We start from the raw sequence: 25,648 nt of genomic DNA, 5'->3' as shown, positions 1-25,648 counted from the left end.
GGGATTTGAAGGGTATGGACTCAGCCAGGAGATGTGCTATTCTATCTAGGCATGAATGCTGCCAGCAGAGATAGGTACCAAGTGTGACATCTGCAATCGAGTGAAAGTAAACCATTGAGAACACAAGAGTGCTGACCATCCTTGGTCCGAGCGTGCATCGAACAGGAAAGACGACCTCTTATCACAACCTGCTAGTCAGCTTTTCAAACGGACCTGTTTTGCAACACACCGAGTAGCAAGAGAACATACATTTTAAAGTACAATTAGGAACCAACAACAGTGCAAGGTTAATGAGCAGCTTGTTTTGACAATTCTCCAATACACCAGTTCCAGTACTGGTTTTCTAGCCCTTGTCAGCACAGTCAAATGGGTTAGCAGAAGACAGTACAAAGAGCAAAGAACCCAGTAATATTAAAAGCTTCCGTAGGCTCAGGGACCCATCTGTAGCAGTGTCTGGTATCATAGCACAGCTCACACACTCCTGGCAGAAGGACAAAACCCTCAGTGCCCACCACTAAGGAGCTCCTTGGGCTACAGACAATGAATCCTGGCACAGTTACAGGAGAGCCGTCCGCCAGGAAACTAGACCAGACGTAATACGGTTAACAGGAGTGTCACTCAGCCCCATTGGAATTGAACATCCCATTCCCCTTGCAAAAGAGAAGCTGGCCAGCAGCCTGCCAAGCCCCAGGAATCCCACCTCCCCAAGCCAGAGGTCAGAGCCCCTCTGAGAGCCAGTCCTGAAGCAGGAACAGAAGAACCTGTCTAAAAAGCAATGGGGACCCTGTTTCTGTTCCTTGAGGACATTCCGGATGCTGCTGAGAGTAGTACAAAGTCACCAACGAGGAAATCAGCCTGGGACAGACCCCCCAAGTGGTGCAAGCTGGAGTCAGCAGAGCTATGCCCATTTATACCAGCAGATGATCTGGCCCATCAGCAGAAGCAAACAGGCAGCAGAGGACATATCCATCTCAGTGGCCAAACATGCCACTGAGGGAGGAAGTTCTCCAAGAACAAGCAGTTGGGGGCTCAGAAAGCCAATGAGATTCAGAGATAGCTGCTTTGGACACATGTCCAGCAAATGGCAGACATCTACCAGGTGATCTCTCCTGGCCTAGAGATCTCCATTGTTGTGTTATTAATTAGCTGCATTCATTTATGGCTGTTATATTTGGTGGGTTTTTTTTTTAAATTAAATGCAAATAAAAGGGGACATGTTACAGCAGCCACTGGCATCACCAGATCCTGAACCCTGCCATGTGACAGGAATATTACCCTAGTAACCCTAACCTCCTTACATGACTAGAGCTGGGGAGTCAAGAGCACACTCTGACCATACGGCAAGGATAAAGTTGTCAGAAGCATGAAAAAATTAATTAGTACCATCTGATGATTTAAAAATATACCAATGTAATATGTCAAAAAGCATCCCTCTCCTCTGGCTAAAATATAAATACACAGAGAACCTGATCTCAACTTCCACTTAAATCAGAAAAGCTTTGCCTCAGTCTTGCAATGGGAAAAGGATGTGATCCAGAAGAGACAGCCAGTCAGAGCCCCGTGCTGTTGTGAAAGGAAGCCTTCCACCAAACATATAAAATCTAGTCATCTGCCTGCCAGCGCCATATCCAAAACTGTTCAGAAGGGCCTGAGGAGAAGGCATACAGCAAGGCACAGACACAGTAACGGGTTTAGTAAAGGAGAATGTAAAGCCACAGACAAAGAGAGATGAGACTAGCACAGAAATACACTCTAGAATGGAGGAGTGAGAGCCCAATCCAAGTCCCCCTGGAGTCCACAGGGTCCTTCTGCTGGGCTCATTAAGGGCCCAGTCCAATGCCTAGTGCAATCAAGGAACAGATTGGGGGAGGGGCGAGAAAGCACTGGAAGGGGGTATTTCCCCAGCAATCCCCTTTATTGTAGGGGCTTGATCCTGCTCCCACTCGGGTCAGTGGAAAAAGCCTCCATTGACCAGAGTGGAGCAAGAAGCGTGGCAGCTGATGGAAGCTGCTCTCTTTCCAGCTGAGCTTTGACTTTCTCCAGCCTCCTTCCCTTCTACCCTTTTTCTTTCTTCCTTTGTCACCGTTTCTTTTTGCCACCCACACTTTTCATAGACATTTTTAGATATGAACCAACACACACACACGCAAAATCAAATTCCTTCCATTCACCTAATAGAAAGTTACGACCCAATTTACAGGCAGCCTGTCATGGTACAGAGAAGAGACCATTTGCCCGGTGGGATTACAGCCAATGGTCAATGAGAAGGGAGCGCACGGTTCACGGGCAGGGCATGGGGAAGTGTCCCTCTGCTTTTAGCAGGGTTGGGGCAATGCACTCCACTTTTCTGGAACCCCTGATCAGTACCAGCAAGGGGGGTGGTGGTAATAGAGCCAGAACGCCAAGGGCTCAGCACAGTGGGAGCCAACTGCTGTGCACAGTCTGACGTACAGAGGACCAGGCTGACGCTGTAGAATGGCATCACTCTGCCAGCAGCCGCCCTTCTTGGGAAACTCCTTTGCCACCTGCCCAGGGTTTTGGTCTAGCTCTTGTCTGTCTGAACACAGCCCCATTAAGTTTGACTCCCCCATCAGGCTATTTTAGGGACATGCGTAAACAGCATGCTTTGCTTCTGCCTCTAGCATTTTTCGTGGGCCGATTCCAGCAGCAGCACCAGAGGGGCTGGAGAGCCCAAACTGGTGACTCTTCCTAGTGATTTTGCAAGGCTATGTTAATTCTAGTGAGGCCAGGCAGCCCTTCTGTGCCTCCCCCTCTCCCAAAAACATACAGGAACCATCAGGTGTATCTACATAGCTCCTCAGCCCATACCACACCGGCACTTTGCCATGTATGTATCCAGCACAGCCCCACTGCTGTCCGTCAGGCCCCGGGGACTTACTGTCCTAACCCCCCTCCCCGACATAGGGCATGCAGCCCCTGCCCCCATATGAGGCATGCCATCGCCTCCATAGCGCCTCTCTCGGGCTCCCCGACCCCTGCTCCTCCAGATCCCCCTTATTGCATTGCTACAGCCCCGTCCACTGCCCCATAGAGACCCTCACCTGTGTCTCAATGCCACCCTAGACAGGACCTGGCCTCTGGCCCTCGTCAGACCCCCATGGGGCACCTCGTATCGGGCCTGCAGCTCTGTCGCCGGAGCCCCACAGGGGGTGCCTGGCTCCCCAACCCACTAGATCGCTGAGCGGTGTGGGGCAGCCAGACCCCGTCCCCAGAGTCCTCCCTTCCCCCTCAGACCCCGTCCCCAGAGCCCCTCCCTTCCCCCCCAGAGCCCCCCCTTCCCCTCAGACCCCGTCCCCAGAGTCCTCCCTTCCCCCCCAGTGCCCCCCTTCCCCCAGACCCCGTCCCCAGAGCCCCCCCCTTCCCCCAGACCCCGTCCCCAGAGCCCTCCCTTCCCCCCCAGAGCCCCCCCTTCCCCTCAGACCCCGTCCCCAGAGCCCCTCCCTTCCCCCCCAGAGCCCCCCCTTCCCCTCAGACCCCGTCCCCAGAGCCCCTCCCTTCCCCCCCAGAGCCCCCCCTTCCCCTCAGACCCCGTCCCCAGAGTCCTCCCTTCCCCCCCAGTGCCCCCCTTCCCCCAGACCCCGTCCCCAGAGCCCCCCCCTTCCCCCAGACCCCGTCCCCAGAGCCCCCCCTTCCCCCCCAGTGCCCCCCTTCCCCCAGACCCCGTCCCCAGAGTCCCCCCTTCCCCCCCAGAGCCCCCCCTTCCCCTCAGACCCCGTCCCCAGGGCCCCCCCTTCCCCCCCAGGGCCCCCCCTTCCCCCAGACCCCGTCCCCAGGGCCCCCCCTTTCCCCCCCAGTGCCCCCCCTTCCCCTCAGACCCCGTCCCCAGGGCCCCCCCTTCCCCTCAGACCCCGTCCCCAGGGTCCCCCTTTCCCCCCCGCCGGAGAGCGCGGCTCGCCCCGGACTGGGGCCGCTCCGGCCCCTCCATCCTGCCGGGCTGCGCCCGCCCCCCTACCTCCTTGCAGGCGTGCAGCTCCCGCTCCGCGCCCCGGCTGCCCTGGGCGGCGGCCCCCGCCCACAGCAGCAGCAGCAGCAGCCGGAGCCCGGCCCGGAGGCGGCGGCAGCCCGCGGGCGGACGCAGCCGGCCGGCCCCAGCCATGGTGCAGCGGAGGCGGCGGCGGCGGGGCTCAGGTGCAGCCGCCGCGGGGGGGCCGGAGGACGCCGGAGCCCCGCCCCGCCCCGCCCCCGGCAACCGCCGCCGCGCGCACCTGGCCACGCACCTGCGGCTCGAAAGATGCGCCCGCGCCCGCGCGCGCCAAGCCGCCCCCGCCCCCGCGCGCGCGCTCGGGCTCGTGCGCCCCGCGCTCGGGGGCAACGCGCCGCGCGCCCAACCCCGCGCTCTCCCGCGCGCGCAGCCCGGGCGCCCGCCTCGCTGTGTCGCGCCGCCGCGCGCCGGCAGCCTCCGCGGCCGCCAGGGGGAGCCCCAGCTCCGGCGCCGCCGCCCGTCGCCCGGCAACCGCGGCCCGTCGCCTGGCAACCGCGGCCGGGCTCGCAAACCGCGCGCCGCAGGATGCCGCCCACCCGGGACCCCTTCCCCTGCCCCCGCTGCGAGAACGAGGACACCTTCACGGGCCGGGCCGGGCCGAGCCAGGTAAGGCCCCGCCGCCCCCTGCTGGCCTAGCCCGAGTTCCCAGCCGGACCGCCGTCGCCCAGCGACCCACCCCGCTGCCAGCATGCAGCCGCCTCTGGCGGGAACCCGGCAGCTGGCGAGCAGAGGCGGCTGCTAGGAAGGGAAGGATCTAAACCGGGGAGGCGGGATCCGGACTCCAGTGTCCGCTGCGAAAGATTTAGCCTCAGCTTCGCGCTTGTCTGGATCTTACACAGGGCAACAAACTGGCCGGGCCAGGGGAGAGGCAGGGCCTGAAACTACTTTTGACTCCTTTTATACAGAAAATGCCTGGCTTGGAGTCAGCGGGGTCCCTTTGAAATCAACCTGTCAGTGTTTTAGTAGGAACTCAACCCACCTTCTCCATGAGCTACTGATGGAAATGGGGGCTGAGTTCCCGTGCGGGTGTGCAGAGCTCATTGCAGGCTCTGACCTTTTACCAGAGTTTGATACTCCAGCCCTGGCTCTGGTCAATAGGCCCTGTGTTAAAAAGGGAGCAAACAAAACAATCAAGAACCCCACAACTCTGCAGACAAGATGAGTAAGACCAGATCTTCACTAGCAGAGGAGCAAGGAATCTGAGTGGGCAGAAAGCAGCAGTGGGTTTCTTGCTGTATTTAAACTACGTCCGAGGTTCGCCTTGGGCAGTCACTGGAAAGGGCTCTGGGCCGGGCGGGACGGGGACGGGACACAGGAGTTACCTGTTTGCTCTGTTGGGCAGTGGCTTTCACTGCCAATTATTTTTAGGCCCCCATCACAGAGCAGGATGGATCCCTAGCTCTAGGGGCTGCACAAACACAGAACAAGATGGTCTCCATCTCAAGAGAGCTGTTATGGGTCCTAACAGCCCAGGAGATGCCTGGGAGAGCGGGGATGCCAGAGGCATAAACCTTCCTTGTTGCACCAATATGACAGGTCTAGGCAGTGGCCTCCTGCAGAGCCCTGCTGGCATGTAGCGGGGCGGGGCGTGGACAGTGGATCCCCTGGCATCCCAAGTGCCTGCAGTCAAATCACGGTGATAGAGGGCTAACTTCCTCTACATATGGAATCACCCCCCCACACACACATGTCTGGAGGATGCCCTGATGCCAATGGCAAAGACTGTCTGACAGCCGGTGTTCAGAGCATGAGCGGCTGACTGTGGTTTGTTCCAGACAGGCCCTTATGCCGAGCCCACCCACCGGGCACAGCAGCAGGACCCCTGGAATCGCCTGCACAGAACAGCCACCCTGTCCAGCACCAGGAAGGAAGTCTGGTATACGGAACCTGAGGTAGAGGTCCCCAAGTGCCCCTCCATCCCACTCTGCCTTTTGCTGCTCACCACCTCACACACACTGGTTACCCGCCCCCGAAGGGCACAGCCTGAAATGGTTCAGAATTAGCAGATGAAAGTTCCCCAGTGCACAGCCATCCCCTCGCCCAGGCTGGGCAGCCACACTGGCCATGCCAAGGGCATAGTAAAGCCTTTCACCTGCAACTGCATTGGTTTCCTTTCTGTGCTCCACTTGCTCCCCTGGGCTTTGCTTTCTGTCCAGCAGCATCCCAAGCCATGCTCGCGTGTTGTCCCCACCCCAAGCAGCAGAGAGGAAGCGTGTACACCTCTCGGAACACTTTGCAGCTCTCTAGATGCTCTCCAAGCACTTGACAAACATTAACCTTGCCTCGCAATCCTCCAGCCCTTGGGCAGAGGTGGATTAAGATTTACTGGGGCCCTGGGCACAAAACACCTCATGAAAAGCCCAGGCCTACCCACTTTTTAACATGGGCGTAGTTTGGGGGCAGGGGGCTGCGTTGCCCCCCCAAACCACAAGCCTTGGGCAGGTGCAGAGTGGCACCGGCAGAGACTGTGCTTCGTGGGGGGAGCCGATGAAGTGATCAGCCCCTCCTTCGTGAAGCAAGGTCCCTGCTGGCAGCATTCCCAGGGAATGAGGGGAGTCTTAGCCACCCCTCACCATGAGGGCCAGCCCCTCTCCATGACCCTGACCCTGCTCTTCCCCCCGGAGGCCCCACTGCCTGGCTGGGGGGAAGAGGGAGGACATGGGCCAGTGTTCTGCTCTCAGGCAACCTGGCCTCCTGCCCAGGGCAAGTGGAAGATTCGGGGCTCCCCACAGCAGCCTGGACTCCATGGGCAGCACTTACCACCACCTGGCTTTTGCTTCCAGGTAGCCTGAGCAGGAAGCAGGGCCTTGGGGTGGTGGGAAGAGGAGGAGCAGGGGCAGGGCCACAGAGAGAGGTGGGGCCTCATGCCTCCCCTCTTCTATCAATGTTCTGGTGCTCCTGCCGAGGGCCCCCAAATTGGCTGGGGCCCCTGGGCATGGGCCAAGTGCATTGATCCCCCATTGCCCTTGGGTTATATCTGTGTTAAAGATAGGGAAACCGAGATGCAGAAAGGCAAAACAGCTTGCCCAGGTCACACAGTGCGTCTGTGGCAGAGTTGAGAGTAGGACTTAGGCGTTCCAGAGCTCACTGCTCTGCTCTACCCGCTCAGATACCTCCCCTCCTCAGAGCTGGGAGCACAGCTCAGGAGTCCTGACTCCGATGCCCCTGCTCTAACCAGTAGAATAACAGAGAGAGAGTCTTCCCTATAAAGAAAAGGAGTACTTGTGGCACCTTAGAGACTAACCAATTTATTAGAGCATAAGCTTTCGTGAGCTACAGCTCACTTCATCAGATGAAGTGAGCTGTAGCTCACGAAAGCTTATGCTCTAATAAATTGGTTAGTCTCTAAGGTGCCACAAGTACTCCTTTTCTTTTTGTGAATACAGACTAACACGGCTGTTACTCTGAAACCAGTCTTCCCTATGTAACTCCCCACACACAGTGGAGCTGCAGCAGAATACAATTTGTCCCCTGCCTCAGGTGAAGCCCACGCAACACCCAGGGATGAGACGCCTTTACCAGGGTTGTCAGAGGCTCTGGCTAGTGACTCCCTCTGAACCCTTCTGCAGGTTCCCAGAGACAGCCTGGATTTTAAGCTGACCTCGCTCTACAACCACCACAAGGAGCAGCTCAGAGACAAGAGCCAGACAGTCATCCACAAGGAGACCCTCTTGGATGACCATGGGTGAGCAGGAGCAAGTGGCCTTTCCCCAATCTCAGGCAGGGCAGAGCCTCCTCTGGGAGCAGCTTATTGGTGACAGCAAATGCGGCAGTCTGCTCACAGCCTCAAGGGCACCAGTAGCAATGGCTGTTCAGCCTTGTCACGCAGCAGGTGCGCCCCATCCCCTTTTGGGGGCAGGGCAAGGGCTACTGCAGTCCTGGGGCTGAGTTCGCTTGTCCTCCCTTAGCCTCAGGGAAGTGTGGCCTAATGGTCAGAGTCAGTCCGACTGCCCCAGGCCTTCTGGTAGGGTGGCGTTAAACAGTCTAGGGTCTGATGGCCTGGTTTAGCAGACAAATGCAAACCTCTTGGCCTAAGGTGGGAAGACTGCCACCCCAAGGGTGGGGTTGGCAGAAGGGTTGGCAGCAAGAGTAGGGGAATCCAGGCCCACCCTACTCCACCAGGACCCAGCCTAGGGCCCTAAAAGTGGCAGAACCTTCCACCACTGGGTGTGGGGGGATCCCACTGCAACACGGTGACAGCATTCAGCCTCATAGGTCGTCCCCCTGGGCCACTTCATACCCCATCTCCTCGTGTGGTGGTCCTGGCATCCCAGGGTTCCTCAGTGGGGGCAGCTCTCACCCCTCTTGGGCATCTTTCATCACATGTAGCTTCTGCGGTCTGGAGATTCAGCAGCTCCTGCATCCTCCCTTTTCAGCAGTCAGCCCCAACTGAGCTGTGTTGCTCCCTTTTATACCTGGGTTCCAGCTGGCTCATGCCCAGCAGGGCCATAGGGGCATGGCCTCCTTGGCCCATAGGGTGGGCTTAACTCCTGCTGGACCAGTGCGGGACTGGTGTGCGCTGTCACAAGACTACATCCTGCAGAATAGTCTGGCCTCTTGGCTTGTGCATGGAGGAGGTCTAAGCCTAGGTTCAGTGGTGCTGCAGGGTCATTATGGGGAGGGAACGCACCTCCCTGGCAACAGCTCCCAAAATGACCCTGCCCCAGCAGCTCACCTTCAGCCAATACAGCTGAAGACTCCAGCTCCTGGTTCCCAATTTTTGTAGCCATCTGTCCCAATCGGCCAACCGTACCAGGCTGTGCCCGGATTCCCCCGCATTCAAACCCACCATCAGCCTTAGGCTGTACCCACTTGCCTGGGGTTTGGAGGAGCCCAGATTCTAGTCCAGGGGAGCTGGGCACCACCCTGGGGCAGCTAGGGAATGGGGCAGGGCAGAAGGTCTCAGTCACAAAGTCCTAGTGTTGGCATGTAGCCCAGCATGCTGCTAGCTGATCACAGCATTGGCAGCACCAGGGACAGAGAAAACTAGGAGATCTGGTGTGGACAGGTCTGACAGTGCCCCCGGTACCATGACAAAAGAGTGGGGTGTTTGAAGTTAATGACTAGCAGGGGGCTTCAGACTCCATATGCTGCAGCTAGTTACTGTGAGAACGATGCTAGGAGAGACAGGGGTTTGCAGCCTAGACCCAAAAACGCAGGACTCCCAGGACAGAAGAGCTGCTCTGTTTACATCAGGTTTGGGCATTCGAGGCTCATGGGAGGGCAGCTCCTTTGCACAGTGTGCTGCCTTGCCTGGGTTTCCTGCGACATTCCTCCCCAGCAGCACAAATCCTGGCCCTGCAGAGCAGTACGTAAACACGGGGCAGCCCCGACATCAGCAAGTCACTTGGCCAGCACGTGGCTAGGCACTACCTTATTTGCTGCCGACCTTGCCAGCTTGCTGGGCACTGCAGGAGGAGTGGCATGGCCTTGGTCACACTGACCGCTGCTCTGAACGGGTTCCATTGTTAGGCAGCACACTGGTGAGTCCCCACTGGTACCAGCTGATCACGGGGATGCCTGCGGTTTGTAGCTAATTCTACTAAGAGCCTGTGTGTGGGATATGAGCCAGCTGGAAGGAGCCCCTTGCTGGGCCAGAGAGCAGCTACCCACGCTGCATAAAGGCTAATGGACCCCTGCTCAGAACAGAACCCTCAGCCTGAGCTTGCTTCCTCAGCCCCCGACTCCACATCCTCCTAGCTCTGCCTCCAGCCAGTAGCCACCCTCCCTTCTCAGGCGCTGGGGTGGGAACAATCTGAACTTGCCGCTGGGAGCCAGTGGAACTTATCTGGCAGCTTTTCACAGGCTTCCAATCCTTGTGGGCCGGGGTGGGGGTGTCATCGGCAGAGCCTTGTGTCCCAGAGGCGCAATCACAGACCCTGGCCACAGTGTTGCTGTTAATTGTCAATTTCTCCCTCCCTACAAATGGAGGAGGAGGAGAAGGAGGAGGCAGAACCAGGTAGGATATTGTGCTCTTTGCAGGGTTGCCAACTGTTGTGATTTTATCACACGTCCTGCAATATTTGGTGTTTTTCTTCAAGCCCCAGCTCCTGGAGTGGGAGACTCTCAGCTTTTATTTATAAAAAGGACATTTCCAGCCTCTGGGCTGCAGAGAAAAGCTTGGAAATGTGCCCTTAGTCTGACCAGAGAGGCTCAAAAAGCAGGAGGCAAAGAAACCCAAAAGCATCATCTGGGAAGTCTTGTGGCTTTGGGGGGTCTCACTCCTTGAACCCTTGGGGCCGGTGATGCTGCACCTGACAACCAATCAAGAGGCAATTAATACATGAAAGATGATCAAATGATCATTACCAAGGGCATGTTGCCACAGGAGGAAGAAAGGTCTGATCATGTTTTTCCCCTTTGAAAGCTCAGTCCTGCAGTCAGATCCAGTAGCATGGATAGCTGCAAGGAGCTGCTGGTCCCTTTGTCGGGAGCCCTGAGGGCATGCCCTAAACCCACCCAGATGTTTCTCTGTGTTACAGTAGCGCCAGGGGGCACAACCAGAATGCAGGTGGTATGGTGCTAGGTGCTGGCACGTACCTAGTAAGAGCTGGCCTCTGCCCCAGGGAGTGCAGAATCTGGAATTCTAATGCCTCTCCCGCCCCTCCTGCCTACTCCAGAGCACTGAAGGGTCTTGAGCCTGTGAAGGAACCCGAGCCGCCCCCAGTGGAGCACCGTACAGCCAGGGGCCTGTCTGTGAGATGCTGGGTCAGCCCCACAAAGGAGTCGATTCACAGCATCGAGGGAGCCATCGGTAAGGGCAGCAGGCAGCTGCCTGTGCCTCCATCTTAATGGAGATCAGCCAGTGGGATGGGCCTCAAAATGCATCACAGCCCACAAGGTTGAGAGTCTGGGAGGGCGAAGGACCGGCTGGTGGGGCAGTAACAAAGGGGCTGCTCCCTGAGTGCAGGGCACGGTGGAGGCTGCTCCACTGCACTGTTACCATCAGCCACACGGGGATCCCAGCTCCAGTGTGGCTGTGGTGTGGGGCTGCCCGGGCAAATCTTATCCTAGCTACCTGACAGGAACTATTCTGCAAGGATCGGTGGCTGCAGGACCCCAGGCAATGAGGCCCAGAGATTAGGAGGCTGGTTGTGAGAGGCACTGAGTACTCACTGAAGAGACTCTCCCAAGGCCACCCAGTGAGCCTGTGTCGGAACTGCGGATGTGTGAGGCAGCATGACCTTATGGATAGGGGACTGGCCTGGGAGTCAGGAGGCCTGGTCAGTGTCACCCACCTGTGTGACCCTGGGTGAATCACAGCACATCCCTGCCTCCATTTCCCCATCTGTATAATGGGAGTAATGATGGTGCCCTTCCTTTGTGACATACTTGGAGATCTACACCCACCGTGCCCTGGACAAGAGTGAAGTATGGTAACTACTAGAACCAGAGTCCCCGTTCACTCCAGCGTGAGGCCTGGCCTGATGCCACCTTCCACACTTGGTAGTAGTAATCATGTGATTTTCTCCTTCCCTAGAGTGTCCCCACACAGCTGCCACCAACAGTGGATACTCCCGCAAGGAAAACGGCAGTTTCTTCTCTCAGTGAGGAGTTTGCTGGCTTGTGCCCTGGCTGTGCGACTCTGGACCCACTTCCAACTTGAGTGAACCTTCTTCTGTCTGCTCTGCGTGCATTAAACCCCTCTGGTCAGCAAAGCTCATCCAGAAAAACACAGCCATGAGCAGGGAGAGATTTTCATTTAATTTCAATCTTGTTTCCCTGTCCTCTTTGCTGCATTCATCCCTCCATGCTGGGTAACTGCTCTGTCCCTTGCCTGTGGGCCAGACGGCTGAGAGCTACACAGTATCTCAGCAGCAAGTACTGACCTTCGCGCATCAGCCCATAATACGTTATGCTACCTTCTCCACCTCCAACATGGCTCGTCAGCCACCCAGTCTGATCCTCTAATTCTGGGGGCCCAACTTGGTGCTCAGCACCCACAATCCCCAATAAAGCCTGGAGGGACAGTGGGTAACCAATCAGACCCTTTATTAACTTGGGCTTCCAATAATCAGGGCTCCTAAAACGAGAGGCTGTTTTCCAGAAGCTGGCCTGTGGGCATGAGCAGGCACCGTACGTGGCACCGTGGTGGTTTATTCATTAAAGAACATCGGGGCATCCAATCAACTGAAAAGGCAGCAAATTCCAAATAATACAAGGACTTTTTTTTTTTCCACACAATATATACTTAGCCTAGGGAACTCACTTCCACAAGAAGTTGAGGCCATGAATTTGCAAGATTTTAAAAGGGACTGGGGATTTTTCTATGGAAAGGAGAAAATCCAGGGATATTAACCTTCCTGCTGCAGGGCTCAAACTCATCTTTATTAGAGCCCAGGATGAGACCTAATGTGGGGGCAAATTACCCCCATTCTGCTCTCCCAAGGTTCTTACACCACCCTGTGAAGCAACTGGGGCTGGGCACTGCCAGACAGGGCTATATGGAGCCATGGGCTGATTGGCATTGGGGGTTCCTATGCGCCTGCCATTTGGGGATTAAGTCATCATGGACAGAAATCCAGCTTCCCTGCAAGATGCTTTGTAAAAAAGCACAAGTGATTTGTTTGGTCTCTTTCATGCCAGCAAGTTCACCCCTTAGCTCTGCCCCCTTGGGAAGAGTTGCTTTTCTCTGTCCTTACAATGGTTCCAGCATGGGTGCACAAATGTGCTCAGGAGTCACGGGATGCGGTCACACATCATCTCCATGGTGAAAAAATGGTCTTCAACAAGGTAATGCAGGCCCCTGCACAACACCCAGCTCCAGCCGGGGGCTCGCAAACCCACCTGACGCTCCCAGGGCAGGAGACTTAAACCAGCCATCTCCCAGCTTTCTAAGGTGAACTAGTTGGGGGGAAGCCCCGTTGCAGCTGGGCTGCCTCAGAAAGCTCGTGCTAGCAGGGACTAAATGGAATTAGTTACATCAGTGCAAATACCTAACGTAGATGGATTTAAACCAGGTTAATTCATTGAATTATCAGGTGAAAACAACCCAGATTAAGTGGATCTATAGTGGAGGTTTACACCTGTGTAATTAAATGGATCATTTATACTGGTGCAAAAACAGCCATGTGCAGATCAATCCTATCAAGTATCAGTGGTTATACATGACACATCCAGCCCCAGGGTCAGGCCATAGGTGAAAGGAGTCTGATGATCTCAACTCTACAGCTGCTTTGTATTGGTCTGAACTCCTCTGGGGAATAGGTGGTCTTAGAGTAGGAGGAGCCAGTCAGAGGTGAAGTGCGTAGATTGAGACAGACAATAAGGCTTGTCAGAATTCAGGCACCTTTCCAGTGTGGAAAATGCAACTGTAGCACCTGCTTGCATTACACCTCGCTCACATGAGCAGCTGCCCATTTCCCCCTCCATGTATGCCTCAAGAACAAGACTCCCACACACCAGTTTATTGGAGCTGTCGATCAGCTCATGTTTATTCCTCTACACTCATTGCTGGCCCAGCCCTGCCTTAGCCTGCACAATAGGGAAAGAGCAATGGTAGGCTCCCTACGTGATTCTTCACTGGTCTGAAAAACTCTTCCATTAAAAAAAAAAGTTCCTCTCTTGGCAATAGAAGAGGATGACGGCAGGATGGATGGGCTGCTAACCAGCCTTCCAGAACCATAGCTCCAGCCAAACATTACAGCAGCAAAAGGTGTGAACCTCACCACCCTAATCTGTTTCAGTGCCACGTTAACCTCCGACTCCCGTCAGGGCTAAGGCACCTCTGCCCTACAGGGACTAACACCACAACGGGGTGTGTGCGTGTTTCTGTCCCCAAGAACAGGAGCTGGGCTGATGGACACTTTCTTCCATCCACCTTGCTGTGGGTACCCGGGGGGTGAGCCTGGCACAGCAGCAGCGCGGAGTGGGGGTTTTGCACACCTGTGAGCACCATAGCTATGTCAACCCAAAACGTAGGCCGTACCTCAGCAGAAGAAAAATCAAGCTTGTGGGTTTGTCGCAGAGCTCCCCTTTCAGGAGTTAGGCCTGGCTCAATTCCCTGCTCTGCTAGAGGAGGAAGAGGATTGGAAGAGAGATCTCCCACCCCAGGAGCTTGCCCAAACCCCTGGGCCATTGGGTATTCTGCTGTGGGTCTCCTCCAATCTCTGGATAATTAAATGTGACTGGTGCTCAGGGACTGGACCTTGACTGTTTCTGAGCTAGAATCATTCTCTCTCTGGCCCAACACAACTTTCATTATTTAGACACCGTGGACCAGCTTCAAGAGGCAAGACTGAGAGAAACCCACATCACAGTATCCCAAGCCCTGCAGGCAAGATGGGCAGCTGAATTCCTCTGGGGCTCAGGCAGGAAACAGGCATACGTTCACCTAGAGGGAAGCGGCAACAGGCACCGTGTTCAGGCTCAGCAAGAGTTCTGTGGATTACAGTGAGCTGAAAACTGGGATGTAGGAACTGGAATACCAGCCTGAGCCCCCCAAGTTGCTTTTCCTGGTGCAGTGAAGCACTCGCAGTGAGAGGCCGCCAAGAGGCTGCTGCGCCTGCTTGTACGTGGGTGACTAAGGTATTACTACAGCCAATCAGACTCATCAGCCCTTACTCAGACAGTCCCACTGAACTCACCTGCGTAAGGGCTGCAGCCCTAGGGACGGGTTCATAGGACCAGGCCTCATGGTATGTGTGATGTCAGAATGACACCTGCTGGGGTCTTGCCAGTGAAGCAGACAGTGCCAGAGGGGTTCAGAGAGGCCACTGAAAGCACTCTGGGAGGGAGAGCTGAGCTGAGCTAGATTTCAGTGCCCCTTTAATAACACCATTACATTTTCGTGATTGGGGGTGGGGGGTTATTTTGTGTGTAAGCCATTGACAGAGAAAACCTGCCGACGGGCATTGCTGTGTTTCTCCACCCCATGCTAGCTTGCTTTCACACCCATTTCAGCCCTGCTCCCCACATTTGCTGTAAGCTCACCCCCATTACCTTCAAGCTGTTTGTACTAGGGTGTGCAAAGCAAGTACTCAATGCTTTTTTTGCCTCTGTTTTCACTAACAAGGTCAGCTCCCAGACTGCTGCGCTGGGCATCACAAAATGCGGAAGAGATGGCCAGCCCTCTGTGGAGATAGAGGCGGTTAGGGACTATTTAGAAAAGCTGGACGTGCACAAGTCCATGGGGCCGGACGAGTTGCATCCGAGAGTGCTGAAGGAATTGGCGGCTGTGATTGCAGAGCCACTGGCCATTATCTTTGAAAACTCGTGGCGAACCGGGGAAGTCCCGGATGACTGGAAAAAGGCTAATGTAGTGCCAATCTTTAAAAAAGGGAAGAAGGAAGATCCTGGGAACTACAGGCCAGTCAGCCTCACCTCAGTCCCTGGAAAAATCATGGAGCAGGTCCTCAAAGAATCAATCCTGAAGTACTTACATGAGAGGAAAGTGATCAGGAACAGCCAGCATGGATTCACCAAGGGAAGGTCATGCCTGACTAATCTAATCGCCTTTTATGATGAGATTACTGGTTCTGTGGATGAAGGGAAAGCAGTGGATGTATTGTTTCTTGACTTTAGCAAAGCTTTTGACACGGTCTCCCATAGTATTCTTGTCAGCAAGTTAAGGAAGTATGGGCTGGATGAATGCACTATAAGGTGGGTAGAAAGCTGGCTAAATTGTCGGGCTCAACGGGTAGTGATCAATGGCTCCATGTCTAGTTGGCAGCCGGTATCAAGTGGAGTGCCCCAAGGGTCGGTCCTGGGGCCGGTTTTATTCAATATCTTCATAAATGATCTGGAGGATGGTGTGGATTGCACTCTCAGCAAATTTGCGGATGATACTAAACTGGGAGGAGTGGTAGATACGCTGGAGGGGAGGGATAGGATACAGAAGGACCTAGACCAATTGGAAGATTGGGCCAAAAGGAATCTGATGAGGTTCAATAAGGATAAGTGCAGGGTCCTGCACTTAGGACGGAAGAACCCAATGCACAGCTACAGACTAGGGACCGAATGGCTCGGCAGCAGTTCTGCAGAAAAGGACCTAGGGGTGACAGTGGACGAGAAGCTGGATATGAGTCAGCAGTGTGCCCTTGTTGCCAAGAAGGCCAATGGCATTTTGGGATGTATAAGTAGGGGCATAGCGAGCAGATCGAGGGACGTGATCGTTCCCCTCTATTCGACATTGGTGAGGCCTCATCTGGAGTATTGTGTCCAGTTTTGGGCCCCACACTTCAAGAAGGATGTGGATAAATTGGAGAGAGTCCAGCGAAGGGCAACAAAAATGATTAGGGGACTGGAACACATGAGTTATGAGGAGAGGCTGAGGGAGCTGGGATTGTTTAGCCTGCAGAAGAGAAGAATGAGGGGGGATTTGATAGCTGCTTTCAACTACCTGAAAGGGGGTTCCAAAGAGGATGGCTCTAGACTGTTCTCAATGGTAGCAGATGACAGAACGAGGAGTAATGGTCTCAAGTTGCAGTGGGGGAGGTTTAGATTGGATATTAGGAAAAACTTTTTCACTAAGAGGGTGGTGAAACACTGGAATGCGTTACCTAGGGAGGTGGTAGAATCTCCTTCCTTAGAGGTTTTTAAGGTCAGGCTTGACAAAGCCCTGGCTGGGATGATTTAACTGGGAATTGGTCCTGCTTTGAGCAGGGGGTTGGACTAGATGACCTTCTGGGGTCCCTTCCAACCCTGATATTCTATGATTCTATGATTCTAAGTATCCCCAGGATACTCCTGAGCTACTTGTCAGCTCGCAAGGGTACTGCGCTCCCAGTGCTGGGAGTTCACACAACACACCCACGATACCAGCCCAGTCACCCCAGGCCACACATGCCAAGCAGGATGGTCTTGGGTGCCAAAACAAACCTGTACTCTCAGCAATTGCCCTGGAAGGGCCAGAAATGCAGGGAAAATAATCAAAGGCTGGAGCCATTGAAGTGGTTTTAATACTGAGAGCTATAAACTCCCATTGGAGCTTTGAGCAAAGACCACCTTGTGCCCTCCCATTACAGTCACCCATTAGCCTAGGAGCAGGATCATTTATTTTCTTTTGGAGAATATTAAGCTACTCCAGCCCGCATACCATTTGAGGAGCTGAGATTACAAGGGGAATTTTAAGGAGTGGAGAGTAACACACTGTGGCCTGGATTTTGAAAGCTCAGTTCCATTCACAGCACTAAACTAAGGGGCCAGACTTCCTGTACACAGCATGATGAGCCTTCTTGGAAACGTGCCCCTCTCTGCCCAGCCACCATTGTAGGTTCAGGGAGGGATAGCTCAGCGGTTTGGGCACTGGCCTGCTAAACCCAGGGTTGGGAATCTGGGGAAAAAAACTGGGGATTGGTCCTGCTTTGAGCAGGGGGTTGGACTAGCTGACCTCCTGAGGTCCCTTCCACCCCTGAGATTCGCAGGGTTGAAGCCTAGATGGAGATCGCAGCTAAATCACCCTGTGGCCAATGGGGCAGGAGAACAACAGGCCGCCACCACCCCGTTTAAATGCAGATTTACAGTATTTTTTATGAGCTTGACCCCCCGCCCAGAGCGGCCAGCACGCCTTAGGGAGGGAGTAAGGGCCATGTGGCTCCAGGGACAGATGGAGCCACGAGCCTGGCGGGGGCGGCTGGCCGGACACGGCAGGAGTCCAGGGTCCAACGCTTCCCTGTGAACACAGCGGCCCAGCCGGGGGGAACGGGCAGGCCGGGGCGTTACTGCCCCCGGGGGGGGGCGTGAACAGAGCCTCCAGCGGCTCCCCCGCAGCACTTGCCTCGCCCCCTCCCCCGCCGCGCGCGCACCCAGCCACACGCACGCGCACAGCCACCCCCAGCCACACGCACAGCCACCCCCAGCCACACGCACGCGCACAGCCACCGGGCGCTTTGCCCCCCCCCCCCCCGCGCGGCCGGGCTCAGATCAGAATCGCCTCGATGCTCATGGGCCGGGGGCTCGGGCCAGCGCGGACCCGCCCCGCGGCCTCGTCTATCTGATCGACTCATCACCTCTGAGCGCCGGGCGGGCCGGCGGCGGCCTCCGAGCTCCGCTCCCCGCACAGCGCCCGCGGGCTTCGCGGGAGTGGTCTTCTCATCTCGGGCCGGGCGGCCGCCCCCGGCCCGATCGAATAAGATCAGCGTGTAGCCGGGCTCCCAGCAGGGCCGCACACGCACCCCCCCGCACACGCACGCGTCCCCCCCGCCCCCGCGTCCCCCCGCACTCACTCGCCACCCGCTCCCCTGCTGAGGCGCCGCGCGCGCGGCGCCGCCTTTTATACAGCCTGGTCCGCACTGCATCATGGGAGCCCCAGCTTCCTCTATAGAGCTCTCCCGGGACGGGCCGCGGGCGCTCTCGGGCGCCCTCTTCGGCCGGGAGGACTCCTCGCAACCCTCTTCGGTGGCCCGCGGCTTTTCACCTCCAGCTCCTTTTGCCCCAAGCCGGGACCTGGGCAGGGTGAGCTGCCACCGGGAAATCTCCGCGTCTCCAGCGAACAACATGATTTTGACAAAACGCATAAACGAGGATTAGCTGAAAAAACTGTATGTTTGACTGAGGGGACGTTTTCACACACTAGGAGGCTTACACATCCCCTTGGCTCACCCACGCTGCAGAAATCCGTCTGCAGAACCAGCAGGTACATTAAACGCCTCCCAGCATCGGTCCCAAACCTGAGTGGGCAAAGTCCACAGTGCCTAGGGCAGCTCCACAGTGTGAAATCGCCTTGTTTTAGAGACACTGACAGGAAACCTAAGCTGCACAAATACAAATGTGAGGCAGATCAGTGCCCAGATCTGTGTATATGCAGGAAGGCCAGGGAAAGTCACCATCAATTCTCTGGCTCTAAATATTCAGTTTTTTCCTCCTGTATTTTTCTGTGATTTGCATTTTAGTTTGATAAATATATTCGGCCTCCTAGTTTACTTGGTACATAGCTTCCAGAGCTTGTGTGATTTCTGGTTTTGTCTATGCAGAGTAGATCACGCCATATGCAGGCACACACAGGCCCAGTCTAGCCCAATTCCATTACATCAGTCACCCCATCTGTGCAGGCCAGAACAAACTGCTAGAACATGCTAACTCCCTACCATGCTGTAGCAGGACCTGGGAACATGTTAGTTTTGTTAGCAGAGAAGGGATATACTAATTTAGACTCCTGGGGGGCTGTAATACTTGGGTCTAATGGTGGTTGTTGGGTTTAGTGTGTGGGTGCTAGAGGTGGTCAGTCTAGATATCCTGCTGGTCCCTTCCAGCCTTAAACTCTATGGTGTAAGTCTTAAAACTTTGTTGAATGAAATTCCTCCATCTGTTCAACTGCATAGTCAGCCCACTCTCAAATTCTGTCCTGCAGTGCTCTCTGCCATAAGGCTAGTACAAGCTCCATCTAGCCAATAACCAGACTAGAGAGAGCGGATGTGGTTTCCAGGCTCTGCTACAACATGGTCAGTTTAGATTCCATTCTAGGTGAGGACTGGAGTTCTTTTTAGCAAATCCAAACAGTGGATTAAGAAGCTACCACATTCATTCACCAAGGGGCAAAATCAGAGAAGTAGAAAGGGGCTGTATGAGAGGAAGGGTGGCACAGCAGACAGGGTGCTAGCATACAACATAGAAGACTCAGGTTCAAGTCCCTGCTCTGGCACAGACTTCTTGTGTGACCTTGGGCTAGTGATTTAGTCGCACTGTGCCTCGGGTCCCCCTCTGTACAATGGGAGTCATACTGCCCCCCTTCATAGGGGGAGTGAGGATAAACACATTAAAGATTATGCGGTGCCCAGATATTAGGGTCTGGGGGCTGTAGAAGAACCTACTGTGGATGTTATACCATCTTTAGCTTTCACAGTCCCTCAGAACACCAACTTAAATGTCTGATACCCTCCCCCTAACACAGCAGTGGGAAAACTATGGCCTGTCAGGGCTTTGGATCCAGCCCATGGGATTGCCAGTGCAGTGGGGCTTAGGCAGGATCGCTGCGTGCCCTGGCCCTGTGCTGCTCCTGGAAGCAGCTGGCACCACGTCCCTGCAGCCCCAGGGAAGGAGTGCAGAGGGCTCTGCATGCTGTCCTCGCTTGCAGGCACTGCCCCCCTCCCTCCGCAGCTCCCATTGGCTGAGAATGGGGAACCACAGCCAATGGGAGCTTTGGGGGAGGTACCCGCAAGGCATGATACCAACTGCTTCCGGGAGCAGCATGGGGCCAAGGCAGGCAGGGAGCCTGCCTTAGCCCCACTGCACGCTGCTGCCACCCCAGAGCCGCTCCAGGTAAGCAGCGCCGGAGTCCGCAATCCACACCCCAACCCCCTGCCCTGAGCCCCCTCCCGCACCCCTCCTGCCCACCAACCTGGAGCCCCCTCCCGCACTCCACACCCCCTCCTGCACCCCAACCCCCTGCCAAGCCCCCTCCTGCACCCTGCACCCCTACCCCTTGCCCTGAGCCCCTTCCTACACACCACACTCCCTCCCGCACCCCAACCCTCTGCCTCAGCCCCAGCCTGACATTCAGGGCCCTACATTCATGGGAGCTACATTGAGTCCCCATCATCACACACTTAGAGAATGTTTCACAGGGAAGTGTTGTCCCATTAACTCATGTGTACATTCATTGAACAGCTGCTTTTTAAGGTGACAGGTCACTGGGCTTAAAAGAAGGTGATACAACATAGAATACAGGTGGCATTTTTAGCTAAGTAGTTCTAGAACTCCACTGCTCTGGAAATGAAAAACTAAACAGATAGAAAACAGTTTGCAACACCAAATCCCTGAGCTGCCCTCCCAGCTCTTGACAGCACATGGTTAACCAGACCCATTCACATCCCTGCCAACACTAGTGAAACAGGCGCACAAATAAGGTAGCACATAAAAAACTCCATATTCCACTGAGACCTTATCAAAAGCCAGCCAAGTCAATGGAAAGACTCCCATTGACTCCAGTGGGTGTTAGCCCCTAGAAAGGCAAAGTGAGGCTGGGAAGGGAATACCTCAGCCTTTGCCAAATGACAATGGACAAAGTCAGTAGGGAAAGACATTTTATTGGCAAGTTTTTTATTCAGGATTTTATAAACAATGGAGAATTTTAAAAAACTAAGCTACAAAAAACTAGTTGAGTGATCCCTTCACTGCAACTACTGTAGGGGATTGATTCCTACATTTCAATCTGGGTGTGTAGAAGCTGGAGAGAGCAGCTCAAGAGAGGTGAAAAACAAATTGAGAAATCAGGCCCATTAGAGATGGAAATAAAATACAGAACAACATCAGTAGAGGAGGCATTTGTCTTTAACAATCTATGCACTTTCCAAATATACAAGTTGTGATGTTAAAATGTGGCTTAGACATTATCTTTACTATTAAGTTTAGTTACATAGTTTTCCCACCCCCTCCCCACCTCCTCCCTCCTTAGTATAAACATCAAGGCTTGTGTTGGCTTCTAAATCATTTTCATCCATGACATCATTCAAGGACAAGGATGATTTGTACAGTATGTCAGGGTGATGAGCACCACTCTTCTAGCCACCTCTATCTTGTGCTACGTTTACACCAACGACACACTGCTATCACTGAACAGTGATTTGCTGCCCATTGCAATCCAGATCTACTTTCTGCTTGAAAACCTTCTTATGTGAATATAGAAGGTAGTCTTCAGAACCATGTTAGATGGGTTTCACTTTGTTACCTATTGAGAAATTTCAGTTTGGGATATCATCTCCCTGGTCTTAGGCCCCAAAATATGTAGCTCTAACACAAGAGTGTCATTATGGTCAACGTATCTCCCTCCCCTGCTGTTCTTACTACAATTATTGGGACTTAAAGAAATTAACTCTAAAAACAGCTTAAATGCAAACCATTCCCATCTATGTTCTGCCCAACTCAAATCTGTACCTATTTTGGTAGGCCCAAGCAATTAACTGTGAAACAAAACACAAGGTTTTCCTTACACTGACTGTATAATGTTATAGGAAAGACTATTTGATTTGTGTACACCCCTACATTAAGTGATCTTTGCTGATTACTTTATAAAGGGATAGGAAGATAAAAACATCTTCTCACTTTACTGAAAGCACAGAGAACTTGGAGCCGTTGTGAAGACCAGAGGGTCTCTCTCTTGGTTTGGAAGAGGCTTGGTAATGGGGGCATTTCCTCTTGGCATCGCCAAACTGGGCTCTGTCCATTCCTTTAAAGAGATTAAATATTGACCTCTCTCTCCGCCTCAGGTAAGTCCTCGTTTTCAGCAGCTTCTCCCAAACAGATTTGTGCACCGAAGCCTTGAGATTCATTTGATGAACAGAACATAAAAAGCCATCACAATGCAGGATATAGCCACTGCTGCATGAAGTCTGGTGCCAATCACTGCAGCTGAAAGACAAAATGAAGATAAGTGGCATCTCCAGCACACTGCTCAGAATGACCCTCCCTAAGGCTCGTAACACTGAAGCGTTGTAGGTAAGTGTCAGACCCATTTTACTGATGGTTGTGATGGAAAGGTTCAGCAGCTGCCTTCCCCCAAGGAGGAAGTTACAGGGAATCAGGAGCAGACCCAGGTGTCTCGCTCCGGTGCCCAGCGGGTTTCCCGGAGCAAGTGGCCTTGCGCCCTCTGTGAGGGGAGCTTTGCAACGCTGAGGGCCCCTCGCGGTCCCCCTTACCTTTGTAGAACACGCCCCAGACCCCGCGCTTCTCCGACAGCAGCCAGGCCTTGAGCCGCGGCACCTTCCGGAAGTAGGCGCAGGTGCAGACGAAGAGCAGGCCGAAGACCAGCACCCCGTCCAGCGAGTAGGCTGCGAGGTGAGGCGAGGGTCAGCGGCTGCAGCAGGCCTTGCCCCCGGTCATCCCCCGGCCACCCCGAGTCACTCCCCCCCAGCATCACTCCCCCCGCCCGCTCCCCCGCATCACCCCCCCCCCGGCCGCGTCACTCCCTCCGAGTCACTCCCCCCCCCGGCCAGCCCCCGAGTCACCCCCCCCGCGTCACTCCCCCCCCCCGGCCAGCCCCCGAGTCACCCCCCCCCGCGTCACTCCCCCCCCCCGGCCAGCCCCCGAGTCACCCCCCCCCGCGTCACTCCCCCGAGTCACTCCCCCGCAGCATCACTCCCCCCCCCCGGCCGCGTCACTCCCTCCGAGTCACTCCCCCCCCCAGCCAGCCCGCCGAGTCACTCCCCCCCCGGCCAGCCCCCGAGTCACCCCCCCCCGCGTCACTCCCCCCCCGGCCAGCCCCCGAGTCACCCCCCCCGCGTCACTCCCCCCCCGGCCAGCCCGCCGAGTCACTCCCCCCCCCCCCCGGCCGCGTCACTCCCCCGCCCGCCCCCCCGAGTCACTCCACCCCCCGGCTAGCCCCCCCGCCCACGGCCAGCCCCCCTCGCGCCGCCGAGTCACTCCCCCCTCCCCGGCCGCGTCACTCCCCCTCCCGGCCAGCCCACCGAGTCACCCCCCCCCGGCCAGCCCCCGAGTCACCCCCCCCGCGTCACTCCCCCCCCCGGCCAGCCCCCGAGTCACCCCCCCCCACGTCACTCCCCCGAGTCACTCCCCCGCAGCATCACTCCCCCCTCCCCGGCCGCGTCACTCCCCCTCCCGGCCAGCCCACCGAGTCACCCCCCCCCGGCCAGCCCGCCGAGTCACTCCCCCCCCCGCGTCACTCCCCCCCCCGGCCAGCCCCCGAGTCACCCCCCCCCCGGCCAGCCCGCCGAGTCACTCCCCCCCCCGCGTCACTCCCCCCCCCGGCCAGCCCCCGAGTCACCCCCCCCCGGCCAGCCCACCGAGTCACCCCCCCCGCGTCACCCCCCCCCGGCCAGCCCACCGAGTCACCCCCCCCCGGCCAGCCCGCCGAGTCACTCCCCCCCCCGGCCGCGTCACCCCCCCCGTCACCCCCCCCCCGGCCAGCCCACCGAGTCACCCCCCCCCCGGCCAGCCCCCGAGTCACCCCCCCCGCGTCACTCCCCCCCCCGGCCAGCCCACCGAGTCACTCCCCCCCCCCGGCCGCGTCACTCCCCCCGAGTCACTCCTCCCCCCGGCCAGCCCCCCTCGCGCCGCCGAATCACTCCCCCCCCCAGCCAGCCCCCCCACGGCCGGCCCCTCCCCGCCGCCCCGCGTCACTCCCCCCGCCCGGGAAGCCCGGCCAGCGCCGCCCGGCCCGAGGGACCCCCCCGCGGAACCCAGGCGTCCCAGCTCGGACAGGACACACCGGGCTACGCCCGCCTCTCACCGTTGGTCATGACGGCGCCGGGGGGGGGAGGGGCGGCCGCGTTGCGTCCCGGGCGGCTCCCGTCACCGCATCGCACAGACAGGGGCGGCCCCGTCCTTTCTGCGCATGCGCCACCACCGGCCAGCCCGCTGCCAACGCGACAGCGGGACCGCCAGGCAGAACCAGCCGAGCGCTGAAAGCGCTGGCCAGGCGCAGCCAGTCGAAGGCCGAGCGGGCAGGCGACGCCAATCAAACGACTTAGCGCGCTTAGGCCTCCTCAATCGAGTACCGATAGGCGACTCCGATTATTTTTTTAATTTACTGATTATTGGTACCAGGCCTAGACCCAAGCTGGGATCAGGGCCGCACTGTGTCGGCGTGGCACGCACGCAGTGAGAGATAGTCCCTGTCCCAAAGAGCTCGCGGTCTGCACTGCCACAGCTCCAGGATTGTCCTGGAGTCTCAAGGAATCAAAGCTGAATTTTTAATGGCAGGTCATGTCACGGAGTGAAACCAACCAGAATTGGCAACCCTAGGCACAGAGTGGGAGGGTAAACTGAGGCACAGCGAGGGGAAGGGACTGGCCATAAGTCACCCAGCAGTAGGGTGACCAGGTGTCTGGTTTTTGACTGGAACACCCGGTCGAAAAGGACCCTGGTGGCTCTCGTCAGCACCGCCGACTGGGCCATTAAAAGTGTGGTTGGTGGTGCGGTGGCACTAAGGCAGGCTGGTCCCAACCTGTCCTGGCTCCACACTGTGCCCCGGAAGCGGCCAGCAGGTCCGGCTCCTAGGTGGGGGGCCCACGGGGCTCTGTGCACTGCCCCTGCCCCAAGCACCGGCTCTGCACTCCCATTGGCCAATTCCCGGCCAATGGGAGCTGGGGGGATGGTGCCTGCAGGCGAGAGCAGCACGTGGCACCTCCTGCCCCCCCACCTAGGACCTGGACTTGCTGGCTGCTTCCGGGGTGCATGCAGCATAGTGCCAGGACAGGCTGGCAGCCTGCCTTCGCTCCCCCTCCCCCTCGCTGTGCTGCTGACTGGCAGCCACCCAAGCTAAGCCCACCCCCAACCTCATGGCCTAGCCCTGACCCCCCTAACCTGGAGCACCCTCCTGCACCCCAAACCCCTCATCCCCAGCCCCACCCCAAAGCCTGCACCCCCAGTTAGAGCCATCATCCCCTCCAGCACCCAAAACCCCTGCCCCAGCACAGTGAAAGTGAGTGAGGGTGGGGGAGAGCAAGCTACTGAGGGAGGGGGAATTTAGTGAGTTGGAGGTGGGGCCTCAGTGAAGGGGTGGAGCTAGGGTGTTTGGTTTTGTGCGACTAGAAGGTTGGCAACCCCACCCAGCAGGCAAGAACTGGAGAAAGAACAGAGGTGTCTTGACTTCCAGCCCAGTACCCCATCTACTAGACACCTCTAAATTATGCCATAGTAGATACACAGAGACATCCCTCTTTCCATTACTAGCTCTGAGCTGCGGCTTTGCTGCTCAAGTTTATGGTTTTATGGTAAGTATAAGTGAGGGTAGGTGAGTGTGTGTGTTGT

The 25,648-nt window shown here is 56.4% G+C and overlaps 3 protein-coding genes and 1 non-coding gene across 11 annotated transcripts in view; 1 reads left to right on the top strand and 3 right to left on the bottom strand.

Moving 5' to 3' along the window:
• ELAPOR1 (endosome-lysosome associated apoptosis and autophagy regulator 1) overlaps positions 1–4,259 on the bottom strand; it is a 118,820-nt gene extending 114,561 nt beyond the window's left edge. For 3 of the 6 annotated variants that reach the window (XM_073320347.1, XM_073320350.1, XM_073320351.1), the window contains exon 1: positions 3,974–4,098. The gene's annotated coding sequence lies outside the window, so the exon portion shown is untranslated. Of the gene's footprint in view, positions 1–3,973; positions 4,100–4,238 lie in introns of those variants that run through there. The other 3 variants (XM_073320352.1, XM_073320348.1, XM_073320349.1) reach the window with 3 other exon arrangements.
• A 206-nt stretch (positions 4,260–4,465) lies between these two features.
• Positions 4,466–15,161, top strand: CFAP276 (cilia and flagella associated protein 276). 3 transcript variants are annotated; one of them, XM_073319791.1, is made up of 5 exons: positions 4,466–4,609; positions 5,779–5,895; positions 7,573–7,688; positions 10,624–10,757; positions 11,484–15,161. In XM_073319791.1, exons 1-5 carry the CDS (start codon positions 4,529–4,531, stop codon positions 11,552–11,554), a joined length of 519 nt encoding a protein of 172 aa, XP_073175892.1. In that variant the 5' UTR covers positions 4,466–4,528; the 3' UTR covers positions 11,555–15,161. The 3 variants fall into 3 exon arrangements, with proteins under 3 accessions (XP_073175892.1, XP_073175891.1, XP_073175893.1); XM_073319790.1 differs by having other exon boundaries at positions 10,486–10,757; XM_073319792.1 differs by lacking the exon at positions 10,624–10,757.
• Positions 15,162–17,861: 2,700 nt separating this feature from the next.
• LOC140901531 (small Cajal body-specific RNA 2) lies at positions 17,862–18,128 on the bottom strand. Its single transcript, XR_012155888.1, has one exon.
• Positions 18,129–21,193: 3,065 nt separating this feature from the next.
• TMEM167B (transmembrane protein 167B) lies at positions 21,194–24,250 on the bottom strand. The gene is made up of 3 exons (XM_073319953.1): positions 24,126–24,250; positions 22,576–22,707; positions 21,194–22,288 (listed from the first exon to the last, which is right to left on the bottom strand). Exons 1-3 carry the CDS (start codon positions 24,133–24,135, stop codon positions 22,206–22,208), a joined length of 225 nt encoding a protein of 74 aa, XP_073176054.1. The 5' UTR covers positions 24,136–24,250; the 3' UTR covers positions 21,194–22,205.
• Positions 24,251–25,648: the final 1,398 nt, after the last annotated feature.

The sequence above is a fragment of the Lepidochelys kempii genome, chromosome 21 (assembly GCF_965140265.1).
Source record: "Lepidochelys kempii isolate rLepKem1 chromosome 21, rLepKem1.hap2, whole genome shotgun sequence".
Taxonomy (NCBI): Eukaryota; Metazoa; Chordata; order Testudines; family Cheloniidae; genus Lepidochelys; species Lepidochelys kempii.
Note: the sequence above shows the minus strand (reverse complement) of the source record. Positions and strands in the feature narration are given on the sequence as shown.